The 26824-nt window shown below is 39.5% G+C and overlaps 1 protein-coding gene across 3 annotated transcripts in view; it reads left to right on the top strand.

The window, feature by feature from the left end:
- The window catches only part of ANO6 (anoctamin 6), a 202520-nt gene extending 180952 nt beyond the window's left edge, over positions 1 to 21568 (top strand). For all 3 annotated transcript variants that reach the window (XM_060166466.1, XM_060166465.1, XM_060166468.1), the window contains 4 exons: positions 3237 to 3442; positions 7400 to 7602; positions 9078 to 9183; positions 18324 to 21568. In XM_060166466.1, coding sequence (XP_060022449.1) covers positions 3237 to 3442; positions 7400 to 7602; positions 9078 to 9183; positions 18324 to 18530 — 722 coding nt within the window. In that variant the 3' untranslated portion in view covers positions 18531 to 21568. The remainder of the gene's footprint in view (positions 1 to 3236; positions 3443 to 7399; positions 7603 to 9077; positions 9184 to 18323) is intronic.
- Positions 21569 to 26824: the final 5256 nt, after the last annotated feature.

The following is a 26824-nucleotide window of genomic DNA, read 5'->3' as shown; positions in this document are numbered from 1 at the left end:
GTATTTCAGGGGGCTACACCAGGTAACCCACACAACAAGTGGTAAGCACCTACATAGAGGCTATGGGCTGAGGAAAAGGAGACAGATTTGATAGGTGTTCAAGAGATGACTAGTATGGCAGGTGAGGAATAGAATTGTGAAGATAACTTCTAGGAGAGTGAATATGCAGGGTGGAATGTAAGGAGAGGAGTTGGTTTTGAAGAAATGGTTCTGTGTTGGATATTTTGAGTGTGAGGTTTCTATGAGACATCTGAGAGGCGATGTCTGTTATTAAGTTGGATCTCCCAAAACTCAGAGGAGCTACGGGTGAGACCATGTGGGTGATTCGGGCATGCTAGGCAGAGAGTTGATGATGAAGCCCTGGGGAAAGGGGCATTTAAAGGGTAAATGGGAGAAGAAAAATCCCCAAAGAGAAAGGAGAATAGCAGAACAGTTGAGAGAAAACTAGCAGAGAAGGCTATCAACTTGCTTGAAAGGGATTCGAATATTGACTAAAGGAGCATAATGCAAAGGGGTAGGGGGAGGCGAAAAAGCAAGAGCTAATAAAGTCCCCTTAATGGCCGGGACTGTGGGAAAAAATACAAGAAGCACTATAGTTAGATATCTTTAAAAATTTATATCTGTGTGTGTGTGTGTGTGTGTGTGTGTGTGTGTACACACACACTTCTACCTTGGCTTTTTAAAACTATTTAAATAAACAGAAATCAAGGGCGAAAAACATTCCACAGAGAGGAAAATATTTGGCCATATCAAAAGCTGCTGGGAGGGGGCAGGGGGCGGGGTGGGGGGCACTGCGGGGGGCGGGGGGAAGCTGCCTAGTAATCAAATAAACACGGACTGAAAAGTACATTTGGCTTTGGCGTGCGCAGCCACCAACAGAGTTAGCAAGACGAGTGCAGTGGTGAGGGCCACAGAGGCTGCAGAGCTTTGAGTGATGGAGAAATCATCAGCGCAGGTGAATTTCAAGAAACTTGACTTTAAAGTGAAGAAGAAAGCATAGAAAGGATCAGAGAGCAATTCAGGGTCATGAGAAAGTTTCAGGCAAGGGCTGTTTTTGTTTTCACAATGGATGTTTTTTTGCCTTGCTGAGCTGATAGGCCTTTGTTTTTGTTCTTGGTTTCAAAAGTTGTTTAGAAAGTTCTTCTCGCTTGAATATCAGAGCAGATTATACCATGCTGGTTTTTTTCTGGTGCTTTAATTAAAAATGTTTAAAGCATCGAATTTATTTTGATATCAAAAGTGAGGACTCCATACCAGTTCTTCTAATGATTTAGCTAATTACTCCATTACTTGAATCCACTGATTTGAAACATCATTTTTATAATATACTAAAATCCCATGAATATCTGCATCTGTTCTTGAAATCTATTTAATTCATACTATCTATTAATGCACTAGTTCTGAACTGTTACCATAGCAATATAATACACATTAATATGTCTTAGAGCTGGTCCCATTTTGTCCTTTTTCATAAATATCCCTAACACTGTCACTTTAAACATCCCTCCTCATTATTTCACTTGTGTACTTGTATATATTTCTTGAAGAACTTTAGCATCGCCTTTCAGCTTTTTTTCTTAAATCCACTTCGGATTTTTAACTAAATTTGCATTCAAATTCTAAACTTTATTTTGGAGAAAAAAATCTGACATGTCCCCAAACTTGAGTCTTCCCAGTTAACAATATGGTGCGTCCATTCATTCATCATTATTTGTTGTTCTTTATTTTTTTAAGTCAATTATCATAACCATCTTAACATTTCTCACTAATTTATTTCTAAACAGTCTGTGCCTTTGTTGTCTTTATGAATGGTATCTTTTCTCCTCTGGATTTTTAACTGGCTTTACTGCTAATAAAGTCCTAATTTCTGGCTTCTCTTCAATAGTAAGGAGATCTGGCAGCCCTGGGCCCTCGTTCCAATATGGTGCCTCTGAGCAGTTCCTTCCATTAGGACATCCACTTGCCAGTTTGCCAGTTACTGTACCCATTCCACACATTTCTGTTACCTGCCTGGCCCCTGGAGGTGGAGGACTTCATTTAGGGTTGGGTGAATCATGTTGACATCAGTGCTCGGTGACATGCTGCTGACTCTGTAACGTCACAAACTCTGGTCCTTGCCTGTGTGATTTCCCTGAATACAGCGGCTCCTGCCTGGCCTGTAGACCGGCCAGATCTTTCCAACCCTGACTGCTTTTCTGCGACACTTTCTGGCCTCTTATATCAGAAGCGATTGCCAGCTTCTCCTACCCAGCCACCGCCTCCAGAGTCTTGCCCTTCCTGGCCGGAGCGACCCCCGCCCCTTGGCTGAGCAATAGCCCTAAAGGGCCTGTTTAGGGCCCTTTTCCTCTGATCCACTGTCTTAGTTACATCCCTGTGCTAGTTCACTTGAAAGGTCTGCCAGTTAGGAGAGAAGGGTGTGAAACTTCTTTAGATCTCTGGCCTTATCATAGCTAACCCTACCTTCCCGTGGTACAGCTTCCCCCAGATCTCTGCTGCCCCATCTACAGCGAAGCCACGTAAATTACAGACAAAGGGAAAGAACTTCTAAGCCACCACCCCAATTTTGACTTACTGTGACCGCATAGACTGCAACAATATCGAAATAAAAGTTCCTGAGAAAGGATTATATTTTGACTTATTAAGACACTTACTTACTGCATACATTTCCATCATTTGTAATAATATACCAGATTCTCTGAATGTGCTGCACTTGCATTCACAGACTCAGGGGAGCTTGTGCATTTGCTTATTTTCAGCATATTTCCTCCAGCATTCTCCAAACATAGGCTTCCCAAATTTACATTCGGTACATTTCTTATTTCTTTTTAGCTTGTTAGGTATTTCCACAATATTCCTTTTCTGTTTTTTAACCCTAAATCACAAATCCTCTTCCAACATTCTGTTATTTCTACACTGAGAATGAAGAATATGCTTAGAGTATCCCAAGTTTATTACTAGCAAATAACTATGGTTGATTAAAGATTTTTAAATATGTTATTCCTAGGAAGTGTATATATGTGAAAGAAACAGGCTATCATGAGTCTTCTCTCCAGAGGTTTTATATTTGTCTTTTGTTTGGATTCTTTCACTGTTGAACATTATTATTACCACGAATGTCTTTTCTCTTTGGGATGTAGCTCACTGTTTGCCTTTCTCTTTCTTAATAAGAGTAAAGGAATATGTGTTGTCCTTCCATCCATCCACCACTCCATGATGTATGTCCCTTCCATTGACAGTTATTCAGTTTGGGTTCGTCACCTTATTTGTGGCCTCTTTTCCGCTGGCCCCTCTGTTGGCTCTGGTGAACAATATATTGGAAATAAGAGTGGACGCGTGGAAACTGACTACCCAGTATAGACGCATGGTGCCAGAAAAAGCCCAGGACATCGGAGCATGGCAGCCCATCATGCAAGGAATAGCAATTCTGGCTGTGGTGACCAATGTGAGTAAATAGGCTTCACAGGGTAAAGACCTTGGAAAGTCCAAAAATGCATTAGGGTTGCTTCCTAAGGAATCCAGTGTTTGGGATTTCATGATACGGGAGGAAGATGCTAATACTGTCATTCATATAAACAACACAGTTGCTATAACTGTAATTGTTATTTTTTAATGTATTTTGTTTATTGTACATTATGTATTATTACTGGTGAATTAGAAGACCTCTTACAGAGGCAGCTGCTAAGGATAGTGACCATTAAGCTATTGTTGCTCATTTGCTAGTTTTTATTCAATAGAAACATGGTAATAGTATTAACAGTAAGTACTATTTTAATCCTCACATGACTATAAAAGGAGTTACCCAGTAGTGCTTTTATAATGGAGATAGAAATCAATCCATTTAGAGTTTGAAGACCCTAAGATAATAACAATCATGCCACCATATTTTACTGTATATTCCAGACGACGAATTGAAAATAGGAACTATTTGATGATGAAGTATAAACGCTCTGTGCATTCCCAGCCATTCCTTGCCTTCCTCGTGCCCAGGGGCAGAGGTTCCTTGAGGAGGCAGATTTAGGGCACGTCTCATCTCTCCTCACACCACCCGTGGTCTTTCCTACCCGCTGTTGGTCATAAGCTAAGCATCCTCACGCCCTGCATGTGTCTGAGTGATGAGGGAATAGAATGCAGTTGTTTACAACCTGTACTGATTATGGACCAGTCTGAACAGTCTCTCTCTTTTCCCACCCCTGCCCTCACTGGCCAACAGGGGGCAGGCAAGCAGAGCAATTCCCATGCCAGCCCATCAGGGAACCGCCTTCCCTAGAAATGCCCGTACAACCAGGGCTATTTCCTCCCTTATTTCACTGCCAATTTCACTCCCAGGTTACAGTCCCCACCGAAGCGATATCCCAGTTTTAACAACTTCTTAATCAAGTCACACTTACCCTGCATCCGCCACCTTTTCCCACAAGCACTTGTAGAAACAGAACGGAGTCCGCAGTGCCTGAGCTGTGCCTCCCAGCACTGCAGCTTCCCAACTGCACGACCTTGGGCCAAGACTTAACCCTTCAGAGCTTCATTTTATCGTTTGTAAATCGCGTAATTCCCTATCACATATTTTCAGACTATTATATACCACAAAGGGGGCTTAGGGAATTCAGTGAGTTAGTGCATGGAATGCACAGAGCCTGGTCCTCATGGAATGTTAGCAGCTTTGTTATCACCTTCATTCCACATCATCATTCACAGTGACAATGTAGACCTTGCCAGGTGTCAAAACTAGAGGCACAAGAATTTTACAGTGTGTCACTGTGTGGACCACGGTCACAGTTTTACACAATAAGACAAGTTATCTGGAACCCAGCTGTCACCCCCCCAAGAACCCTCAATTTATCTGGATTGCATGCTGTCCCTCCTTTTTGGAGAAAGTTGGCAAATCACACACAAAACAACCGCTAGATTATGTCAGTTTCCACACACCCAGCTAGTCCCCACCTTCAGCATCCACTGTGCTGTGAAACGTAGCCTGATGTTCAGAAACATGACAGCGAGGCCTTTCAAGCGCCACAGTCATAAAAGTACGCATCTGTCATGTTCAATGTGCTATACGACACGAAGCCAGGCAGGAACGTGGACTTGTGTGCTTGAAATTTTTAGCAACAAGGTTTGAAACTAAAAGCATTTTTGTTTGACCTTCAGCAAACCAGAAAATTCAATTGACTTCTACTCCCCATTACTCAAGCGTCCTGGTCTGATCGTATGAGGCACCTTTTCCTCGTGCCCCCAGCATGGCTCCACGCCGCTAGCGCAGATGGAGTATTGGCTGTGTCTCTAAGACGTGTGCACACACAGGCACACACATGCCCACTAATTGGTGCTACTGTTCTCATTCAGTGGATGTTTTTTCTTATAACTCGGGCATTGTTTTATTATACCCTAGAAAAATTGCTTATTCGATCATCTATTAAACTATGGACAATCCTTTTTTCCATATTAAAATTTGTTACAGCTTCCAAGACGCAGCTCCTCTTCATGTTTGCGTATAATTCTGTAAGAATGAAACATGTATATTATCCCCTCACATACCTAATTTGTGCCTTGCCAATCTCATGTGCACAACAATAGCTAGCTTCCCATAATAGAACTTTTAGGAAGCAGGAAGAAGAGAACAGCCACCAGGGATATGAAAGGGCATCAGGCAGGAGTCTGGTATAAAATCATTCATTCTAAAGCTGCTGGTTCAATAAATAAGCTGAATTGACATTGTTGTATCATGCCAGAGCATCTGCTACTGAAGACCTATTTTAATTTATTTTGATATAAATGGAAAATTGTGTTTGGGACAGCATGGGAAATGAAGCACACTGCATTTATTTGTATTCTTGCAGTGTGTCTCAAAGCAGCTCAATTCAGGAGGAAAAAGTATCTTGTCAGAAGTCAATAGAATTATCTTCCTTGTTGGAATTTTTGTAGCTCCTTGAAGCACATCTGCAGGTGATTCTATAAAAAGCTAAAGTTGAGTTAAATGATAACAGGAAATTTTAATCTATTGAAATCTAGGAAGAGTAAAATATTCTTGTCTTTCACCACCACCGCTACCACCACTGACAGGCAAGGCTACACACACCCAGAGAGACTCCACATCAGAGGAAATGACAAAGCTGTTTCTAGTGGGGGGGGGGGATTTTGCAGTAGAAAAGCCCCTCAGTTGTTTTTCTTGCTTTACCTGAGACCTTGTTTATTGGCCTGTGGTCTCACTGTGTCTAAATCATATGTTCAGATGAATACTATTAAGATCGTGTTGTGCAAAAAACATGTCTTTTCTTTTGCTTCAGTGAATGACTGAAACATTTAGCTTTGTTTATTCACATAGAATTTGGATTGAAGAATATTCTTTACTTTCTCCTTCCTTCAAACCAGTTTTACACATTGAGAGATTAAAGCCCAAATTAAAGAATTTTGGAGAAAATTCATGTAATTCATAATAGCTTTAGATCCTAATAAATGTCTGCCTGGCATAGACTCTGGTTTAAGACTGACCCATATTTATTTCTTTAATCTGGGAACACACTAAACTCTCTTTATGTTATTTGATAATTTACAGTGTTTTTAACTATCTATTTAACCTTTTGGAAGTTTAGAGGCTTAGACACTAGGTCTAACAAAATAGATACCATTGCTTGACTGTATGAATAGAACAATCCCAATACAATTTCTTGTTACTACATTTTATTAAAGTAACAGTTCTTGCTGTCTAATAAAGCAACAGACATAAGTATGTACTGAGTGTTTAAATCAGACTATGGTTTGACTTGTCTAACCAAGTCAAGATACTATAGGGAAAAAGTATGAAGTTGAAGGAAAATAGATATTATGCAGTTAGTATTCTATTTTTAAGAGGTAAGTGATAAAAAAGTAGCTTTTTCTCAATTATTTATCTACAAAGGAATCATATAAAGCCAACCTATTTTCATAATATTGACCTTAGTATGACGCATACAAAAGGGACTTCTAAATCCTAAAAGATTAAATTATATCAAATAGTGCTCCAAGGTTGATTGAATTTCATTATATTCTAATTTTTTAAAATATAATTTACAAATAACATATGCAAGCAGCTCTTGAGTTGTCCACAATACCCCAGTCTACAATTATTCTTACTGTACTTAAGACACATAATAGGCAACTATCAGGCCTTTGCTTTTGAACTGCAGGTAGACTTCTGGACATTCCCTTAAAGACCAAAAGCAAAGGAACTATTTTACTTTAAAGCAGCTGCTCAAAGACTTTAGGATACTCACTACCTATATCCATTTGACAGGGAAGAATTAAGGTTTCTGAGTCTTTAATTTAAAAAAAAAATCAACTGATGAAAATGTAATTCTGGCATGTCGGTTAACCTTAGCTATAAAGGCTCTCAATTAATACCCCCTTTACTGTTTTCTTCCCAACATAGGCCATGATCATTGCTTTCACATCAGACATGATCCCCCGCCTGGTGTATTACTGGTCCTTCTCCGTCCCGCCCTATGGGGACCACCCACACTACACCATGCAGGGATACATCAACAACACTCTCTCCTACTTCAACGTTGCCGACTTTAAAAGCAAAAGCAAGGAAAATCCGTACACTGAGCTTGGTGACTATACCACATGCAGGCAAGTTCTGCTTATAAGTGTTTAAAAATGCACTTCATCTTTTAAAGGACTTTTATTGTAATATAATTCTATTTGGTATCATTTAAATAAAATTGCTAAAGATGTTTTTTTCCTAGCTTTCTTTTCAATCAGACTTTAAAAAGGATGGGATATAAAAGTTAATACAGACTAGGGTTAGAACTTTCAAGCCAAACCATAAGGCAAGGTTTTTAAATGAGAGTTTCAAATGATTACAGGAAGACTGATCCAGGGGGAAAGTCCTATATCTTAGAACTGAAGAAACTCTAAGAGTTCCAAAAAGCAAGATAATTCAGTTGTTATGACTAATGTGTTATTCAAGCACAACCTGATGGTACTGAATGATGACAAACTAGTATGTACCATCACTTAACAAAGCAATGCAAAGACAAAAATGTAAATACCTCAGCCTGGCCTAGCAGTGTTCTCTAAAAGTGTTCCAAAGCTCTGTGCACTAATATTAATGGCTAGTAAGATCAACTGTGGACAGTGTACACTTAGTTTTGTCAACTGAGTTACTAACTGAAAAGTTTGTTGACTGCATGTCGTAGAGTTGTGTGTGTGTGTGTGTGGGGGGGGGGGAGTTTTCAATCAAAGTCTTAAACCTAAAGGAGGCTTTAAAATTCATTTAGTTCAACTCCTCAAAGCCTTCTCTGATTCACATTCTCAACAACACAACCAAGAAACCAGAGATAAGCCCCAGATAAATGTTTCCAAGTGACACATAGTAAAGCCTCTTCAGAATCCCTCATTGAATCTGGTTACTCTTACTTTACATAGTTCTAAAGAGTAATTAAACTAGGTCTAAGAGGTTACAGGCAGAAAATGAGAGATGTGCTACCTGAGGGAAATACACTAACAGCAGTAGCATATGATGTCTGACAACAAGAAAATTAAGTAAGAAAAGTATAAAAAGTAGGTTAGTATCTCTGTAGAAAGAGATAGCCCCATAGCTGAGTGAACCCTGATGACACCATTATATAAATAAATTTATAAGCATGTTTCTGAAAATATGCTAACTTGTTTTAGTTATACTCTTTTGAGGAAGCAGGGATAAAATTTAAAATATTTTTGTTCTTTTTTACAAAGATGGAATCCATCATACCATCATCTTCCTCTTGTAAGTTAAATGAAGTACTACTGGCGTAGTTATTTCAGGGTTTTGTCATCAAATTAAACTCTTGGAGAAAACTTGGGAGTTCCCTGCTGGCCTAGTAGTCAGGATTCCAGGCTTTCACTTCCGTGGTCCCGGGTTCAGTCCCTGGTCAGGGAACTGAGATTCCGCAAGCCATGCCATGTGGCGTGGCCAAAAAACAAACAAACACTCTTAGAGAAAATTTATATGATGTCCAATTTAAAAGAATGTTGCATGAAATATGACCTTTTTTAATGGGCCCTTGTTTACAGCATTTGATCAAAAAGAATTATCTCCTGAAATGTCTCCATCTCATTTCCAGGTATCGTGATTTCCGGTACCCTCCTGGACACCCACAAGAGTATAAACACAACATCTATTATTGGCATGTGATTGCAGCTAAGCTGGCTTTTATCATTGTCATGGAGGTAGGAAAAGTATACTCTGAAATAGTTTATGAAGCAGTGTGTTTGCAGGCTTTGTTGTTGCCTCTTCTGACTTAAAATGTACAATATGTTATCTCTTGCTAATAATTATTTTATAACATTTATTAATAAAATTTGACCTGAGAACAGTAATTAAATGAAGTTGGTTGGGCTTCCCTGGTGGTACGGTGGTTAAGAATCCGCCTGCCAATGCAGGGGACACAGGTTCGATCCCTGGTCTGGGAAGATCCCACATGCCGCGGAGCAACTAAGCCCGTGCGCCACAACCACTGAGCCTGTGCTCTAGAGCCCACGAGCCACAACTACTGAAGCCCGTGTGTCTAGAGCCCATGCTCTGCAATGGGAGAAGCCACCCCAATGAGAAGCCCGCGCACTGCAGTGAAGAATGGCCCCCACTCATCACAACTAGAGAAAGCCTGCGCGCAGCAACGAAAGCCCAACGCAGCCAAAAGTAAATAAATAAATAAATTTATTTTTTTAAATAAATAAAGTTGGTTAACTCCTTTAAAGGTTAAAGGCATGTTGTGTGCTAGGGGAATTCAATTCCTTTCAGTTCAGTATTAATTGAAGGCCTTTTTATTTGGGGCACTGGCTATTAGGCTATGAAGGGGCTTATTCAAGACAAATAAGATATCATATTTTCCCTGGAGAAACTTTTATTGCTATAATATTTTTATTTGTATTATTTTAATTGCATTTTCACAGTATACCTTCTTACAATAGTTTTTTACATCCCTGAAATTTACCAGCTATGAAAAATGACTAAGGCAGCTATAAATTTGAAATTGATCTAACCAACTTCTTACACCAAGTGAATAACTACTACTTAATTCCAAAGATTTGAAAGTTACTTCATTGGTGTGGTCAGTTAGTATTATATTTAGCTGCAAGAAACAGAAAGCCCATCGATAGTGGCTTAAACAAATAGGGATTGATTTTTCTTACATAACAAATTTCACTAGGAGTAGCTGGGTGCTCCTGAATTAACACCAGCTCACTGATGTAAGGACTGTATCTGATTCTCTAGGTTTTCTCTCATTGCATGTCACTCTGTGGTTGTAATATGACAACTGCAACTCCAGATAACACATTTATGTTCTAGGCAGGAGGAAGGAGAAGGGTGATGCTAGCCAAATCTTTTCCTGTTTGTTAGGAAAGAAAATGCTTTGCCAGAAGCCCCCAGAGAAGACTGTCACCTACATCTCATTGGCTAGAACTACAGCACATGGTTCCTCATAGCAGCTAAGTAGGCTGAGACAGGAGGTGTTTGGTTTGCTCTGAGGAGAATCAAAATCTCTTAGCAAGAAAAAAGTGGGACAGGCTACCTGGCTTTGATAATTTTTCTAGTATTTTTTTAAGTAGTTACCAAAAATTAACAGAAGAAAATAGTTCATCATTAGTTCACCATCATAAGTGGATTCCTGAAGTACAGTATCTGATATATCGGCAAGAGTCACTAGTTTATATTCAAATATGTAGTTGCCAAAGTGTTTTGATTTCTACTTTTGATATCATGGTGGACTAGATGCTGTGAGGGGCCATCTCACTACAAAACATTTAGAATCAGTTAAAAACATAATTTCCTTTGCAGTTTTGCGCTTACTAGAAGGAAAGAGAATATACAAAGAGGAAAACACCATGATTGCCTGAAATAGAGCAGTGAGCACCTCTGAAGTTCAGGACTGCTCTGAGAACAAGTGCTGTTATTAGTGTCTCCACCTAAAAACCCAAGGAGACCAAGCTTTGGGTCAGCAGTGCAGTAGAAGAGCTGAACTTGAGACTCTTGGATTCAGCCAGGGACCCCACAAAAGGCTAAATATGTCTCCAAGCAGAGGGAAATGCATATCTTCTCTGAATAAAAGTATCCTTAATTTAGACCCCAGTTTTTTCCCAGATTGAGATAAGCAAATATGAGCTAACTATCAAAGATCAACAATGGCAAAGGGGAAATTTTAAAAAAAGAACGAAAAACCAAGAATGAGATTTAGCCAAAAAAAATTTAAAAATAAAAACCTGATTTGGACCATCAATAACTTTTAAGAGTTTGAATTATCAGATAAGGGATATAACTTAACCATATATGAGAATATTTAAACAAATAAATGACAGAGCCAAAATGAACAAATAAGAAACTGTAAAAGAAGTCAATATTTACATGCACTTGTAAGGAAAATGCAGCACACTGAATATAAGATCTTAAAAGTAACCTGAGAAAGAAGACAGATGACTGACAAAGAAAATTAAGATTAGAATGAGAGTAGACGTTTGTGTTTTTTGTTTTTTGTGTGTGTGGTACGGAGGCCTCTCACTGTTGTGGCCTCTCCCGTTGCGGAGCACTCTGGACGCGCAGGCTCAGCGGCCATGGCTCACGGGCACAGCTGCTCCGCGGCATGTGGGATCTTCCTGGACCAGGGCATGAACCCGCATCCCCTGCATCAGCAGGCGGACTCTCAACCACTGCGCCACCAGGGAAGCCCTAGACGTTTGTTTTTAATTGTTGTATAGTTGTTTCACAATCTTGTGTTAGTTTCTCCTGTACAGCAAAGTGAAGTACAGTTCCCTGTGCTATACAACAGGTTCTTATTAGTTATCTATTTCATACATATTACTGTACATATGTAAATCCCAATCTCCCAGTTCATCACACCCCCCCACCCCGCTTACCCCCTTGGTGTCCATATGTTTGTTCTCTACATCTGTGTCTCTATTTCTGCCTTGCAAACTCGTTCATCTGCACCATTTTTCTAGATTCCACATATATGCGTTAATATACGATATTTGTTTTACTCTTTCTGACTTCACTCTCTATGACAGTCTCTAGGTCCATCCATGTCTCTGCAACTGGTCCAATTTCATTCCTTTTTGTGGCTAAGTAATATTCCATTGTAGACATGTACCACATCTTCTTTATCCATTCATCTGTCAATGGACATTTAGGTTGCTTCCATGACCTGGCTATTGTAAATAGTGCTGCAATGAATATTGGGGTGCATGTGTCTTTTTGAATTATGGCTTTCTCTGGGTATATGCCCAGTAGTGGAATTGCTGGGTCATATGGTAGTTCTATTTGTAGCTTTTTAAGGAACCTCCATACTGTTCTCCATGTGGCTCTATCAGTTAACTTTGCCACCAACAGTGCAAGACGGTTCCCTTTTCTCCACACCCTCTCCAGCATTTGTTGTTTGTAGATTTTCTGATGATGCCCATTCTAACCAGTGTGAGGTGATACCTCACTGTAGTTTTGATTTGCATTTCTCTAATAATTACTGATGTTGAGCAGCTTTTCATGTGCCTGTTGGCCATCTGCATGTCTTCTCTGGAGAAATTTCTGTTTAGGTCTTCCGCCCAATTTTTGATTAGGTTGTTTGTTTGTTTTTGATATTGAGCTGCATGTGTTGTTTATATATTTTGGACATTAATGCTTTGTCCATTGATTCATTTGCAAATATTTTCTCCCATTCTGAGGGTTGTCTTTTCGTCTTGTTTGTAGTTTCCTTTGCTGTGCAAAACCTTTTAAGTTTCATTAGGTCCCATGTGTTTATTTTTGTTTTTATTTCCATTACTCTAGGAGGTGGGTCATAAAAGATCTTGCTGTGATTTATGTCAAAGAGTGTTCTTCCTATGTTTTCCTCTAAGAGTTTTATGGTGTCCGGTCTTACATTTAGGTCTTTAATCCACTTTGAGTTTATTTTTATGTAGGGTGTTAGGGAGTGTTCTAATTTCATTCTTTTCCATGTAGATGTCCAGTTTTCCCAGCACCAAGACTGCCTTTTCTCCATTGTATATCCTTGCCTCCTTTATCATAGATTAGTTGACCATAGGTTCGTACGTTTATCTCTGGACTTTCTATCCTGTTCCATTGATCTGTGTTGCTGTTTTTCTGCCAGTACCATATTGTCTTGATTACTGTAGCTTTGTAGTATAGTCTGAAGTCAGGGAGCCTGATTCCTCCAGCTCCGTTTTCTTTCTCAAGATTGTTATGGCTCTCTGGGGTATTTTGTGCCTCTCTACAAATTTTAAGATTTTTTTGTTCTAGTTCTGAAAAATTGCCATTGGTAATTTGATAGGGATTGCATTGAATCTGTAGATTGCTTTGGGTAGTACAGTCATTTTCACAATATTGATTCTTCCAGTCCAAGAACATGGTATATCTCTCCATCTGTGTCATCTTTGATTTCTTTCATCAGGGTCTTATAATTTCCTGAGTGCAGGTCTTTTACCTCCTTAGGTAGGTTTATTCCTAGGTATTTTATTCTTTTTGTTTCAGTGGTTATGGGATTGTTTCCTTAATTTCTCTTCCTGATCTTTCATTGTTAGTGTATAGGAATGCAAGAGATTTCTGTGCATTAATTTTGTATCCTGCCACCTTACCAAATTCATTGATTAGTTCTAGTAGTTTTCTGGTGGCATCTTTAGGGTTTTCTATGTATAGTATCGTGTCATCTGCAAACAGTGACAGTTTTACTTCTTTTCCTAGTTGTATTCCTTTTATTTTTCTTCTCTGATTACCATGGCTAGGACTTCCAAAACTGTGTTGAATAATGGTGGCAAGAGTGGACATCCCTGTCTTGTTCCTGATCTTAGAGGACATGCTTTCAGGTTTTCACCATTGAGAATGATGTTTGCTGTGGGTTTGTCATATATGGCCTTTATTATGTTGAGGTAAGTTCCCTCTATGCCCACTTTCTGGAGAGTTTTTATCATAAATCAGTGTTGAATTTTGTCAAAAGCTTTTTCTGCATCTATAGAGATGATCATATGGTTTTTATTCTTTGATTTGTTAATATGGTGTATCACATTGATTGATTTGCCTATATTGAAGAATCCTTGCATCCCTGGGATAAATCCCACTTGATCATGGTGTATGATCCTTTTAATATGTTGTTGGATTCTGTTTGCTAGTGTTTTGTTGAGAATTTTTGCATCTATATTCATCAGTGATATTGGTCTGTAATTTTCTTTTTTTGTAGTATCTTTGTCTGGTTTTGGTATCAGGGTGATGGTGGTCTCATAGAACGAGTTTGCGCTTGTTCCTTCCTCTGAAGTTTTTTGAGAAGGATGGTTGTTAGATCTTCTCTAAATGTTTGATAGAACTCACCTGTGAAGCCATCTGGTCTTGGACTTCTGTTGGAAGATTTTTAATCACAGTTTCAATTTCAGTGCTTGTGATTGGTCTGTTCATATTTTCTATTTCTTTCTGGTTCAGTCTTAAAAGATTATACCTTTCTAAGAATTTGTCCATTTCTTCCAGGTTTTCCATTTGATTGGCATAGAGTTGCTTGTAGTAGTCTCTTGTGATGCTGTGTATTTCTCCAGTGTCCATTGTAACTTCTCCTTTTTCATTTCTAATTTTATTGATTTGAGTACTCTCCCTCTTGATGAGTCTGGCTAAAGGTTTATCACTTTTGTTTATCTTCTCAAAGAACCAGCTTTTAGTTTTATTGAAATTTGCCGTTGGTTTTTTGTTTCTATTTCATTTATTTCTGCTCTGATCTTTATGATTTCTTTCCTTCTACTAACTTTGGGTTTTGTTTTTCTTTCTCTAGTTCCTTTAGGTGTAAGGTTAGTTTGTTTATTTGAGAGTTTTCTTGTTTCTTGAGGTAGCATTTATTGCTATAAATTTCCCTCTTAGAACTGATTTTGCTGCATCCCATACATTTTGGATTGTCGTGTTTTCGTTGTCATTTGTCTCTAGGTATTTCTTGATTTCCTCTTTGATTTCTTCAGTGATCTTTTGGTTATTTAGTAGTGTATTGTTTAGCCCCCATGTGTTCGTGTTTTTTACATTTTTTTCCCTGTAATTTATATCTAATCTCATAGAATTGTGGTTGGAAAAAATGCTTGGTATGATTTCAGTTTCTTAAATTTACTGAGGCTTGATTTGTTACCCAAGATGTCTTCTATCCTGGAGGATGTTCCATGTGCACTTGAGAAGAAAGTGTAATCTGCTGTTTTCGGGTGGAATGTCCTATAAATATCAATTAAATCTATCTGGTCTGTTGTGTCATTTAAAGCTTGTGTTTCCTTCTTAATTTTCTGTCTGGATGATCTGTCCATTGGTGCCATTAAGGTGTTAACGTCCCCCACCATTATTGTGTTACTGTCGATTTCCTCTTTTATAGCTGTTAGCATTTGCCTTATGTATTGAGGTGCTCCTCTGTTGGGTGCATATATATTTACAATTGTTATATCTTCTTCTTGATTTGATCCCTTGATCATTATGTAGTATCCTTCCTTGTCTCTTGTAACATTCTTTATTTAAAGTCTGTTTTATCTGATATGAGTATTGCTACTGCAGCTTTCTTTTGATTTCCATTTGCGTGGAATATCTTTTTCCATCTCCTCACTTTCAGTCTGTATGTGTCCCTAGGTCTGAAGTAGGTCTCTTGTAGACAGCATATATATGGGTCCTGTTTTTGTATTATTCAGCCAGTCTGTGTCTTGAGAGTAGACTTTTTAACATCAATCTGAAAGCCAGAAGAGAAGAGTCTAATATCTTTAAAATGCTAAAGAAGGTAACTATAAACCTCAAATTATAGCAAAACTTTGAGTAACTGAAAAATCTGTCCCCACTGAAAACACCAAGCCATATGGCTTTCTAGGAGAGTGATACCATACTTTCTAGAACAGATCATTTCAATATTATACACACTCCTCCAGAGATAAGGAAATACTCTCCAACCCCTTTTAGTTCCTAAAATCAGGCAAGATTAGAAAGGGAAGGGGAAATTATGTCAGTCTTACTCAATGCATAGAGGCAAAGGTCTTTTTAAGATGTGCAGACTGAATCTAGCAATCTATTTTCAAAAGATGACATCATACCACATTCGCTTTATCCCAGAAATGCAAGGGTGGTGTAACATAGAAAATCTTCATATCTGTAAATATTACCTACCTCAGAAATGGATGGGAAAAAAAACAAACCTCTTTCCTACATCAACTTTTGCCTCTTTACTATGTAATTCTATCACTTGAACTCACCAATATCTCTCTCAGCTCAAAATATTCTCCACTGTCACACTACCTGACTTACAAGAAACATTTGACACAGCTGATCACTCTTCCTTGAAATTCTTCCTCACTTGGCTCCCAGGGAAACACATATTTTGCCTTTCTTCCTACCTCTCTATGCAGTCCTGTCTTAACTTCTTTGCCCGTCCCTTCCTTCTCTTCTTAATGATCCATAGCTCATTCCTTGGTTGTGTTTTCTCTCTACCCACAGCGTTGGTGATCTCATGCAGTCCGGACACTTTAAGTGCTATCTGTATGCCAGTGACTCACTAATGGATATCCCTAGAAAACCTCTTCTGAACTCAGCCCATCAATCCAACTGCATACTTGACCTTTCTGCTTGGATATCTAACAGATACCTCAAATCTACTGCCCTAAATTCCCATATTTTCTTAAGTCCACTTGCAATGTTCTTCTCCCTACCATGCACTAAGTCTGTTCTGTCCACAGTTTTACCCCCTCTCAATTATGGCAGTTCCATCTCAACAGTTGCTTGGGCCAGAATTCTTGGAGTCCCCCTTGTTTTCTCTCCCCCACTTATTCCACATCCAGTCCTGTTGAGTTTTCCTTTGAAAATATATCACAAATCTGACCACTTCTTACCAGCTCTGCTGCTGCCACCCAAGTTAGAGCCACCATCATTTCTTGCCCAAATTAGGGCAACAGTCTCCTAACTGGACTCCCTATTGTCTTCACATCTCACTCTGAGTAAAAGCCAAAGTCCTTATAATGACATACAAGGCCAAACACAATCTAGCCATGCTCTGTTACCTCCCTGAGGTCACTTCACTCCAGCCTTCCTGGAATGCACCCTTCAGGTTTCTACCAGATGGACTGTGTTGGCTGTTCCCTTTGCCTAGAATGTCTTTCTTCCTGATGTCTGCATGGCTAATTTCCTCACCTCCTTAAAATCTTTGCCCAATGAGGCATGTCCAGACTGATCTATATAAAATCTATATAAATTTTACCTCCCACCATAACACTCATGATAACTGTTACTCTGCTTCACTTAGCTCATGTCACTTTTTTCCCCATAGCTCTTATCACTTTTTAACACTATGTGTAATTTATTTGTTTTTAATTATGTTTATTCTATGTCATCTCTATCTTCTTGCTAGGTTAGGGATTTTTGAACAGTGAATAAATAAAAAGGTTTTCAAGCTCATTAGTCATCAGGGAAATGCAAAGTAAGACCAAAGTGAAAGTCCATTTCATAATCACCATGTTGGTTTAAAAAAAGAAAAAGTGATGGTAACAAGTGCAGACAAGGATGTAGAGCAACTGAAATCATCACACACTGCTGGTGGGAGTGTCAGCTGGTATAGTTGGCACGCTCTTGTAAAATTGAAGATTCATGTAACAGAGGGTCTCAGCAGTTCCACCCCTAGGTGCACGCTTTTGAGAAACTCACAGGTATTCTCCAGAATCCAAGTGCAAGAATGTTCCCAACATCATTGTTTGTTTCTAATCCAAAAACTAGACACAAACCCAATTCCTTTTGATAGGGGAACAAATAAATTACAGTGTGTTTGCACAATGGAATATTATATAGAAGTGAAAATGGATTACAGTTATGCACAATAACATTGATGAGTCTTAGAAACTAATTTTGAATGGAAAAAAAGCAATTTTCAAAAGACTGTACCATACTGACAGTATCATACTGTTTTTATAAAGCTTAAAGCAAGCAAAACTAAACAAGATACTATTTGGGGATATATACATACCTTGTTAAACTATTCAAAGTAAAAGAAAATTATATACATATACTCACACAGATAGTTTAGTGTTTACCTTTGGGGAAGAGGCCTGGGAACAAGATAGGAAAGAAACACACATAAAAATATCATAGCATCGTCAGTGTCATGGTGAGTGTTCTAGATATTAGATGTATTCTGTTCTACATGTCAAATAGTATTCTTGAAATGTATAAAGTAACACAATGTAGCACCTTGGCAGAGCCATGCTGTGGTGGGAGAGATTGGGTATACATGACGAATGCCCACCACCTTGTCCTGATATACTGCTATAAGGACTAGCAAAAATAAATGGAAGAAATTCTGTGTTCCCCTACTTCTCTTTGTGATTGACATTTTTCTTCTCTCCCTTAGCATATCATCTATTCTGTGAAATTTTTCATTTCATATGCAATTCCAGACGTATCGAAAAGCACGAAGAGCAAGATCAGGAGAGAAAAATACCTAACCCAGAAGCTTCTTCATGAGAATCACCTCAAAGACATGACCAAAAATATGGGAGTCATAGCTGAGAGGATGATAGCAGTAGTAGATAACAATATACGACCAAAATCAGATTAAGAGCTTTATGTTCTGAGAAGCACTTTAAAGAATTTAGCTTTATCAAAATATATTACGAATCACTAATGAGAATAAGTTAAATCACTTCAGCAAATATGAGTCTTAACTATGACCATTTTCACGCAGATTATTTTTCAGTTTCAGCTAGCGATGTAGGAACTGGAAAATGTAAAATTGAGATCAAGAAGGGCATAAAACTAATCACCAGGAAAACCAAAAATGTTACTTTTTTTGATAAATTGGAATTTTAGTAACACAGAAGAGGTGTCTTTCTTTGTGTGCTTAAAAACAACCCCTACCAAAGGAGAGTGGATTTTTTTCCCTCCATTTGATTATTTTCATTCCTTCTGTTCTCAAGCACATGATCTTTTTTTATTTTTAGGCACTGTTTCATTTCTTCACTTTTTGCCAGATCTGTTCCAGAGTTATCTTTCCCTTACAAATACCATCATTAAAGATTAGACATGCTAGCAGTTGTGTATTAAAAGTATCTAATGCAGACTTCAGTTTGAATGCTGTATTAAGTGGCAGATAGACCCAAGACTTCACAATATTTAGGTGCATTATCACATTCCTACAGAAAAAGAAATCTCAGGTAATGAGGCAATAGTTTCAGTCTTCATCTTGGCCTTTCTTTCCATCTCAGAGAAATACTTTTAATGGATTGCAATGAAGATAGCAAGGTTCTGAGCATATTTGTGCTAATTCACAGTGACACCTTTCATCTTCCAGGAGCACTCCTAGAATGTTCTGTGCCTAATCAATGTTGACTGCTTTGCAAATCTCAAGGGAATAAGATGGCAAAAGCAGGGAAAGTTACAGATTGAAACAGAATTGTGACTCGTATCAATCAGGATAATTAATTTACCTCTTCCGAAGATACGTCATTTCTTGAAGAAAAATGAAATCAAGTGATTAAAGTTACATATTTATCAACATAATGGTTTGGAAAAGATGAACGCATCAGGTTCCCACCAGTTGCCCTTTATCCATGAGATCCCAGGAAGTACAGTATTAACAAGCAACCTTGTGATTGTCTCACGGCCATTGTGACAGGCCAGTGCTGCGCATGTCAAGAGAACAGCAAGTGCCCTCAGCGTGACCGCACCGTGTTCCTGCGAGGGGTTCTGCACGTCCAAGTGATCAGCCTACCAAAGCATCTGCCACAGAGAAGGTAGCTCAGCGCATCCTCCCTTCTCTTACTCCCAGCCCAGTAACTTGTTTGCACCTGGGGAGCATTTTTTTAGGTAGGGAGAGGGAGAGACAGGAGAATACCTAGATTATTCCCAAAAAAGAAAAGAGACGGGATTTGATTTGAATTTCCAGCCTCCCCTCAAGCCAGTCAGGCAATTAAGGGTCAGAAAACAAATTAGTTTGGTCACAAACTCTGCCGTCAGATGGAGGTAACTTCCTGCTGAACTTCTGCCCCACTGTGCACATCTTGACCTTAATTTATTCAGCTCCACAGTCTCTACTGTGCTGTACTGTTTTTCGGGTGCCAGGCCCTCTTGTAGGCTCTGGAAAAGACACAGGGCCCGTACCTCTCACCTGTGACTGGTGACAAGGCAGGGCTGGGTGCAGGAGAAGGTGTCTGGCACAGGATTCTTGCTAGATGGGCCGCCACCCACTGGGATGCTGCTAAATGCCCAGGTGCCACAGGAGCCAAGACACTCAGAGTCCCAGCAGCAAAGGAAAAGGAAACACTATTCAGCGAGCAGATTTACAGGCTTGTTATAATAGAGTAGCTTCACTCCAGGTCACAATTCTAAATGCCTTCCATGAATGTTAAAAACAAAACAGTATTTCTGTAGGATTCATCAAAACAGTATTCTGGACTTTTGAATTGTCCCAGTGGATCTGGACCATTTCACTAGCTTTCTTGATAGTGTTAATGGTGTGATCAGAGAGTGCTCACAACAGGCCATGTGAGATCAGGCCACACTGGGAGAAAGAAATGAATTTCTTCCGAGTGGGGAAGTGTTCTCATCCCTTTCCCTGCTCACCCGGGACACTGCTCCTGGAAGTGGTGCCGATTCCTCTCAATTACCTCTTCTCTTCTCTGAAGTGTAGGAGTATCTCCTAGTGTTGGATATGGCAATTACTCACTGCTTATGGAGTCACAGAAAAGGAAATGTTTTTGCCTTATCTCCTTGTATATAAAATAGAACTTGAAAAGAATTGTTCATTTATGTTTTCGTAAACCATCTTTCATAAATCGTCTTCACAGTTTAAAATTTGCTTCTGTGGACAGGAGGGAAAAAAAACCTCTACCCTTTTAAGGCAGCGAATGTGATGTATGACACTGCCAATATTCCCCAAACGGCCAGGTTGTAGTGGGGACCCAGGTTAACCTGTGACACTGACAGTGTTCATGTAAGTCTAGTGCTGACTAGTGGGTAGTGAAGAAAATGTGGGGCTGTGTCTGCAGGCACTCGTGGGCTACATCTGTAAATGTGAGCAGAGGCAGCACCTTGGAAAAATGGATGGGTGTGGCAGTGGACCTGTGAAGGGGAAATCTGGGCCTAGACCTGCCTGGTGTTAACCACTAGAGAAATTTTACTTTGTATCCTTTTGCGATGCCTGTGAATTTTAACAAATCAAAGCATTAGACCAAAATACTCAGGAGATTTTTCTTTAAATATCCCTCAGATACTTTAGTTATGTCAATAGGAAGGGAAAGCTTTCATTTTTGTTTGAAAACTAAACAAGACCATTTTGCAAACTGTTTGTTTATCACCAAAAGCCTTCCCTTATAATTGCATGTGCATCTTGAATTTCAGAAAACATTAATTCACAATAGGGGGTCAGAATACGCTCTGTTGTTGAAACACTTCTTGTACCATTTTCTTGTGTCCATATTATATTTTAAGATGTTTGAAAAGTTAAAATGTATGAACAACTTAAGTAAAACTGAAATATTCATGATGCTTTTCATACACTGTGGCATAAGATGTAAAGTTTGTAATATTTTGCAAATTTCTGTGCACTTTAATCTTTTATAATTATGAGCAACTTAATAAATTCATTTTTAAAAACAATACTGTGATCTACTCTGTATGCAATTGTCACAGTGTTTTTAAGAAAGAGAGCAGATGTATATCTATTTACCAATTACGTATCAGATAACAGATGTGCATTTTTATGTGGATTATATCTAAAATTGTATTTTTCATAACTTGCACTTACTTTAAAACATGTTTTTTCTGGGAAAAATTGGGGGTGGGGTTTCAGCCAGGGCTGCTGCAGACAGTTGTTGGGATTGAGGCCTGTACAGGGCACCAAGCCTGGAGACCAGGTGTGCCAGTGTCGGGATGCATCCACTAGTGGGGAGAGGTGCTTCCCACTAATTGCATAAAGATGCCTCTGCATTCTACACATGGGGCATGTCACCTGACATGGGGCAATGACTCCCAGAGAGGACATGTCTCTAATAAGGCTCAGAAAGGCTCTGTTTGGATCTGCCATGGCCTTGGGTACAGAAAGGGGAAATTATGAAGAAGAATATAAAGGAAAAGCTCATTACAAAACACAATCTTTTTTTTTTTAATCCTGGACAACATAAAATCCAGATATTAACTCATTCCATCCTTTGATTTCTTTTCCTTTTTTGACCAGCTTAAATCTCATTAAGCTTGCAGTAAAACTAAGTCAAAAATAGTCCATAACTGGACCAACAGGAAGAAGCATTTTCTCTAATTCTTAAATGGTACGGGTACCGATGATGTTATTCTTCCCTTCAAGCATTTTAACTCCAGCAAAGGAGCAACTAGAACTTCTTTAGCAAAGTACCCCCTTCTCATTTTGGGGAAATGATGAAATCTTAAATAACTGGTATTTATCTGACCCCACCAGGTACAGTGCCAGTTGTTTACTTACACAGATCTCACTGCCAACATGATTTTGTAGCAAGGAAATTTTTAGTAGCGTTTTAAAAAATGATGAAAGTACATGATTAAAAAAGAAATGTGGGGACAGACACCAAAAACAATGGGAACTACGAACCTGCAGCCTGCAAAAAGGAGACCCCAAACACAGTAAGATAAGCAAAATGAGAAGACAAAACCATACAGTAGATGAAGGAGCAAGATAAAAACCCACCAGAGCTAACAAATGAAGAGGAAGTAGTCTACCTGAAAAAGAATTCAGAATAATGATAGTAAAGATGATCCAAAATCATGGAAACAGACAAAATGCAAGAAGCAACAAGGACCTAGAAGAACTAAAGATGAAACGAGCAACGATGAACAACACAATAAATGAAATTAAAAATACTCTAGATGGGATCAATAGAATAACTGAGGCAGAAGAACGGATAAGTGACCTGGAAGATAAAATAGTGGAAATAATTACTGCAGAGCAGAATAAAGGAAAAAGAATGCAAAGAACTGAGGACAGTCTCAGAGGCCTCTGGGACAATGTTAAACGCACCAACATTCGAATTATAGGGGTTCCAGAAGAAGAAGAGAAAAAGAAAGGGACTGAGAAAATATTTGAGCGATTATAGTTGAAAACTTCCCTAATATGGGAAAGAAAATAGTTAATCAAGTCCAGGAAGCACAGAGAGTCCCATACAGGATAAATCCAAGGAGAAATATGCCAAGACACATATTAATCAAACTGTGAAAACTTAAATAGAAAACATATTGAAAGCAGCAAGGGAAAAACAACAAATAACACACAAGGGAATCCCCATAAGGTTAATAGCTGATCTTTCAGCAGAAACGCTGCAAGCCAGAAGGGAGTGGCAGGACATATTTAAAGTGATGAAGGAGAAAAACCTGCAACCAAGATTACTGTACCCAGCAAGGATGTCATTCAGATTTGATGGAGAAATTAAAACCTTTACAGACAAGCAAAAGCTGAGAGAGTTCAGCACCACCAAACCAGCTTTACAACAAATGCTGAAGGAACTTCTCTAGGCAAGAAACACAAGAGAAGGAAAAGACCTACGATAACGAACCCAAAACAATTAAGATAATGGGAATAGGAACATACATATCGATAATTACCTTAAATGTAAATGGACTAAATGCTCCCACCAAAAGACACAGATTGGCTGAATGCATACAAAAACAAGACCCATATATATGCTGTCTACAAAAGACCCACTTCAGACCTAGAGACACATACAGACTGAAAGTAAGGGGATGGAAAAACATATTCCATGCAAATGGAAACCAGAAGAAAGCTGGAGTAGCAATTCTCATATCAGACAAAATAGACTTTAAAATAAAGACTATTAGAAGAGACAAAGAAGGACACCACATAATGATCAAGGGATCGATCCAAGAAGAAGATATAACAATTGTAAATATTTATGCACCCAACATAGGAGCACCTCAATACATAAGGCAAATACTAACAGCCATAAAAGGGGAAATCAAGAGTAACACATTCGTAGTTTTACTATGGGTACTTTAACACCCCACTTTCACCAATGGACAGATCATCCAAAATGAAAATAAGGAAACACAAGCTTTAAATGATACATTAAACAAGATGGACTTAATTGATATTTATAGGACATTCCATCCAAAAACAACAGAATACACATTTTTCTCAAGTGCTCATGGAACATTCTCCAGGATAACTCATATCTTGGGTGACATATCAAGCCTTGGTAAATTTAAGAAAGTTGAAATTGTATCAAGTATCTTTACTGACCACAGTGCTATGAGACTAGATATCAATTACAGGAAAAGATCTGTAAAAAATACAAACACATGGAGGCTAAACAATACACTACTTAATAACGAAGTGATCACTGAAGGAATCAAAGAGGAAACTAAAAAAATGCCTAGAAACAAATGACAATGGAGACAGGATGACCCGAAACCTATGGGATGCGGCAAAAGCAGTTCTAAGAGGGAAGTTTATAGCAATACAATCCTACCTTAAGAAACAGGAAACATCTCGAATAAACAACCTAACCTTGCACCTAAAGCAATTAGAGAAAGAAGAACAAAAAAACCCCAAAGTTAGCAGAAGGAAAGAAATCATGAAAATCAGATCAGATATTAATGAAAAAGAAATGAAGGAAACAATAGCAACTAAAAGCTGGTTCTTTGAGAACATAAACAAAATTGATAAACCATTAGCCACGCTCATCAAGAAAAAAAGGGAGAAAACTCAATAGAATTAGAAATGAAAAAGCAGAAGTAACAACTGACACTGCAGAAATACAAAACATCATGAGAGATTACTACAAGCAACTCTATGCCAATAAAATGGACAACCTGGAAGAAATGGACAAATTCTTAGAAATGCACAACCTGCCAAGACTGATCAAGAAGAAACAGAAAATATGAACGGACCAATCACAAGCGCTGAAATTGAAACTGATTAAAAATCTTCCAACAAACAAAAGCCCAGGACCAGATAACTTCACAGGCGAATTCTATCAAACATTTAGAGAAGAGCTAACACCTATCCTTCTCAAACTCTTCCAAAATATAGCAGAGGGAGGAACACTCGCAAACTCATTCTACGAGGCCACCATCACCTGATACTAAAACCAGACAAGGATGTCACAAAGAAAACTACAGGCCAATATCACTGATAAACACAGATGCAAAAATCCTCAACAAAATACTAGCAAACAGAATCCAACAGCACATTAAACGGATCATACACCTAGAGACTGTTATTCAGAGTGAAGTAAGTCAGAAAGAGAAAGACAAAGACCGTATGCTAACACATATATATGGAATTTAAGAAAAAAAATGTCATGAAGAACCTAGGGGTAAGACAGGAATAAAGACACAGACCTACTAGAGAATGGACTTGAGGATATGGGGGGGGGGAGGGTAAGCTGTGACAAAGCAAGAGCGTGGCATGGACATATATACACTACCAGACGTAAAGTAGATAGCTAGTGGGAAGCAGCCGCATAGCACAGGGAGATCAGCTCGGTGCTTTGTGACCACCTAGAGCGGTGGGATAGGGAGGGTGGGAGGGAGGGAGACGCAAGAGGGAAGAGATATGGGAACATATGTATATGTATAACTGATTCACTTTGTTTTAAAGCAGAAACTAACACACCATTGTAAAGCAATTATACTCCAATAGAGATGTAAAAAAAAAATGCAACATGTCATTAAAAAATCTCAAGTTATACAAGAAGCCTGTGCTGGAAACCTAAGTCCTCCTATCTCCCTAGCTCAGCCCAGCCCAGCCCACTCCCCAGCAGTCCCAGGAAGCCTGAGCTAGGGCCGTTGGGGCAGTCTTTTTGCCCAAAAGAGACTTCAAAGATGTTCTTTGGTTTTAAAAAATCATATTCAGAAATGTGTGGAGGAGCTTCAAGACGGCAGAAGAGTAAAACGTGGAGATCACCTTCCCCTTCACAAATATATCAGAAATAAATCTATGTGTGGAACAACTCCTACAGAACACCTACTGAACGGTGCCAGAAGACCTCAGACCTCCCAAAAGGCAAGAAAGTCCCCACATACCTGGGTAGGGCAAAAGAAAAAAGAAAAAACAGAGACAAAAGAATAGGGATGGGACCTGCACCAGTGGGAGGGAGCTGTGAAGGAGGAAATGTGTCCACACACTAGAAGCCCCTTCCCGGCAGAGACTGCGGGTGGTGGAGGGGGAAGCTTCGGAGGCGCGGAGGAGAGCGCAGCAACGGGTGAAGAGGGCAAAGCGGCGAGATTCCCGCACAGAAGTTTGGTGCCGACCGGCACTCACCAGCCTGAGAGGCTTGTCTGCTCACCCGCTGGGACGGGCGGGGGCTGGGAGCTGAGGCTATGGCTTCAGTCGGATTGCAGGGAGAGGACTGGGGTTGGCTTGTGAATACAGCCTGAAGGGGGATAGTGCGCCACAGCTAGCCGGGAGGGAGTCTGGGAAAAAGTCTGGAGCTGCGGAAGAGACAAGAGACTATTTCTTGCCTCTTTGATTTGCTGTGCACGAGGAGAGGGGATTAAGAGCGCTACCAAAAGGAGCTCCAGAGACGGGCGTGAGCCGAGGCTATCAGCGCAGACCCCAGAGATAGGCATGAGATGCTAAGGCTGCTGCTGCCCCCACCAAGAAGCCTGTGTGCAAGCACAGGTCACTCTCCACACCTCCCTTCCCGGGAGCCTGTGCAGCCTGCCACTGCCAGGGTCCCGTGATCCAGGGACAACTTCCCCAGGAGAATGCACAGAGCACCTCAGGCTGGTGCAATGTCATGCTGACCTCTGCCGCCACACGCTCGCCCAGCATCCGTACCCTCCCTCTCCCGGCCTGAGTGAGCCAGAGCCCCCGAATCAGATGCTCCTTTAACCCCGTCCTGTCTGAGCAAAGAACAGATGCCC

This window comes from Lagenorhynchus albirostris, chromosome 11, assembly GCF_949774975.1.
Source record: "Lagenorhynchus albirostris chromosome 11, mLagAlb1.1, whole genome shotgun sequence".
Classification (NCBI taxonomy): Eukaryota; Metazoa; Chordata; class Mammalia; order Artiodactyla; family Delphinidae; genus Lagenorhynchus; species Lagenorhynchus albirostris.
This window is presented reverse-complemented; position numbering and strand designations above follow the sequence as displayed.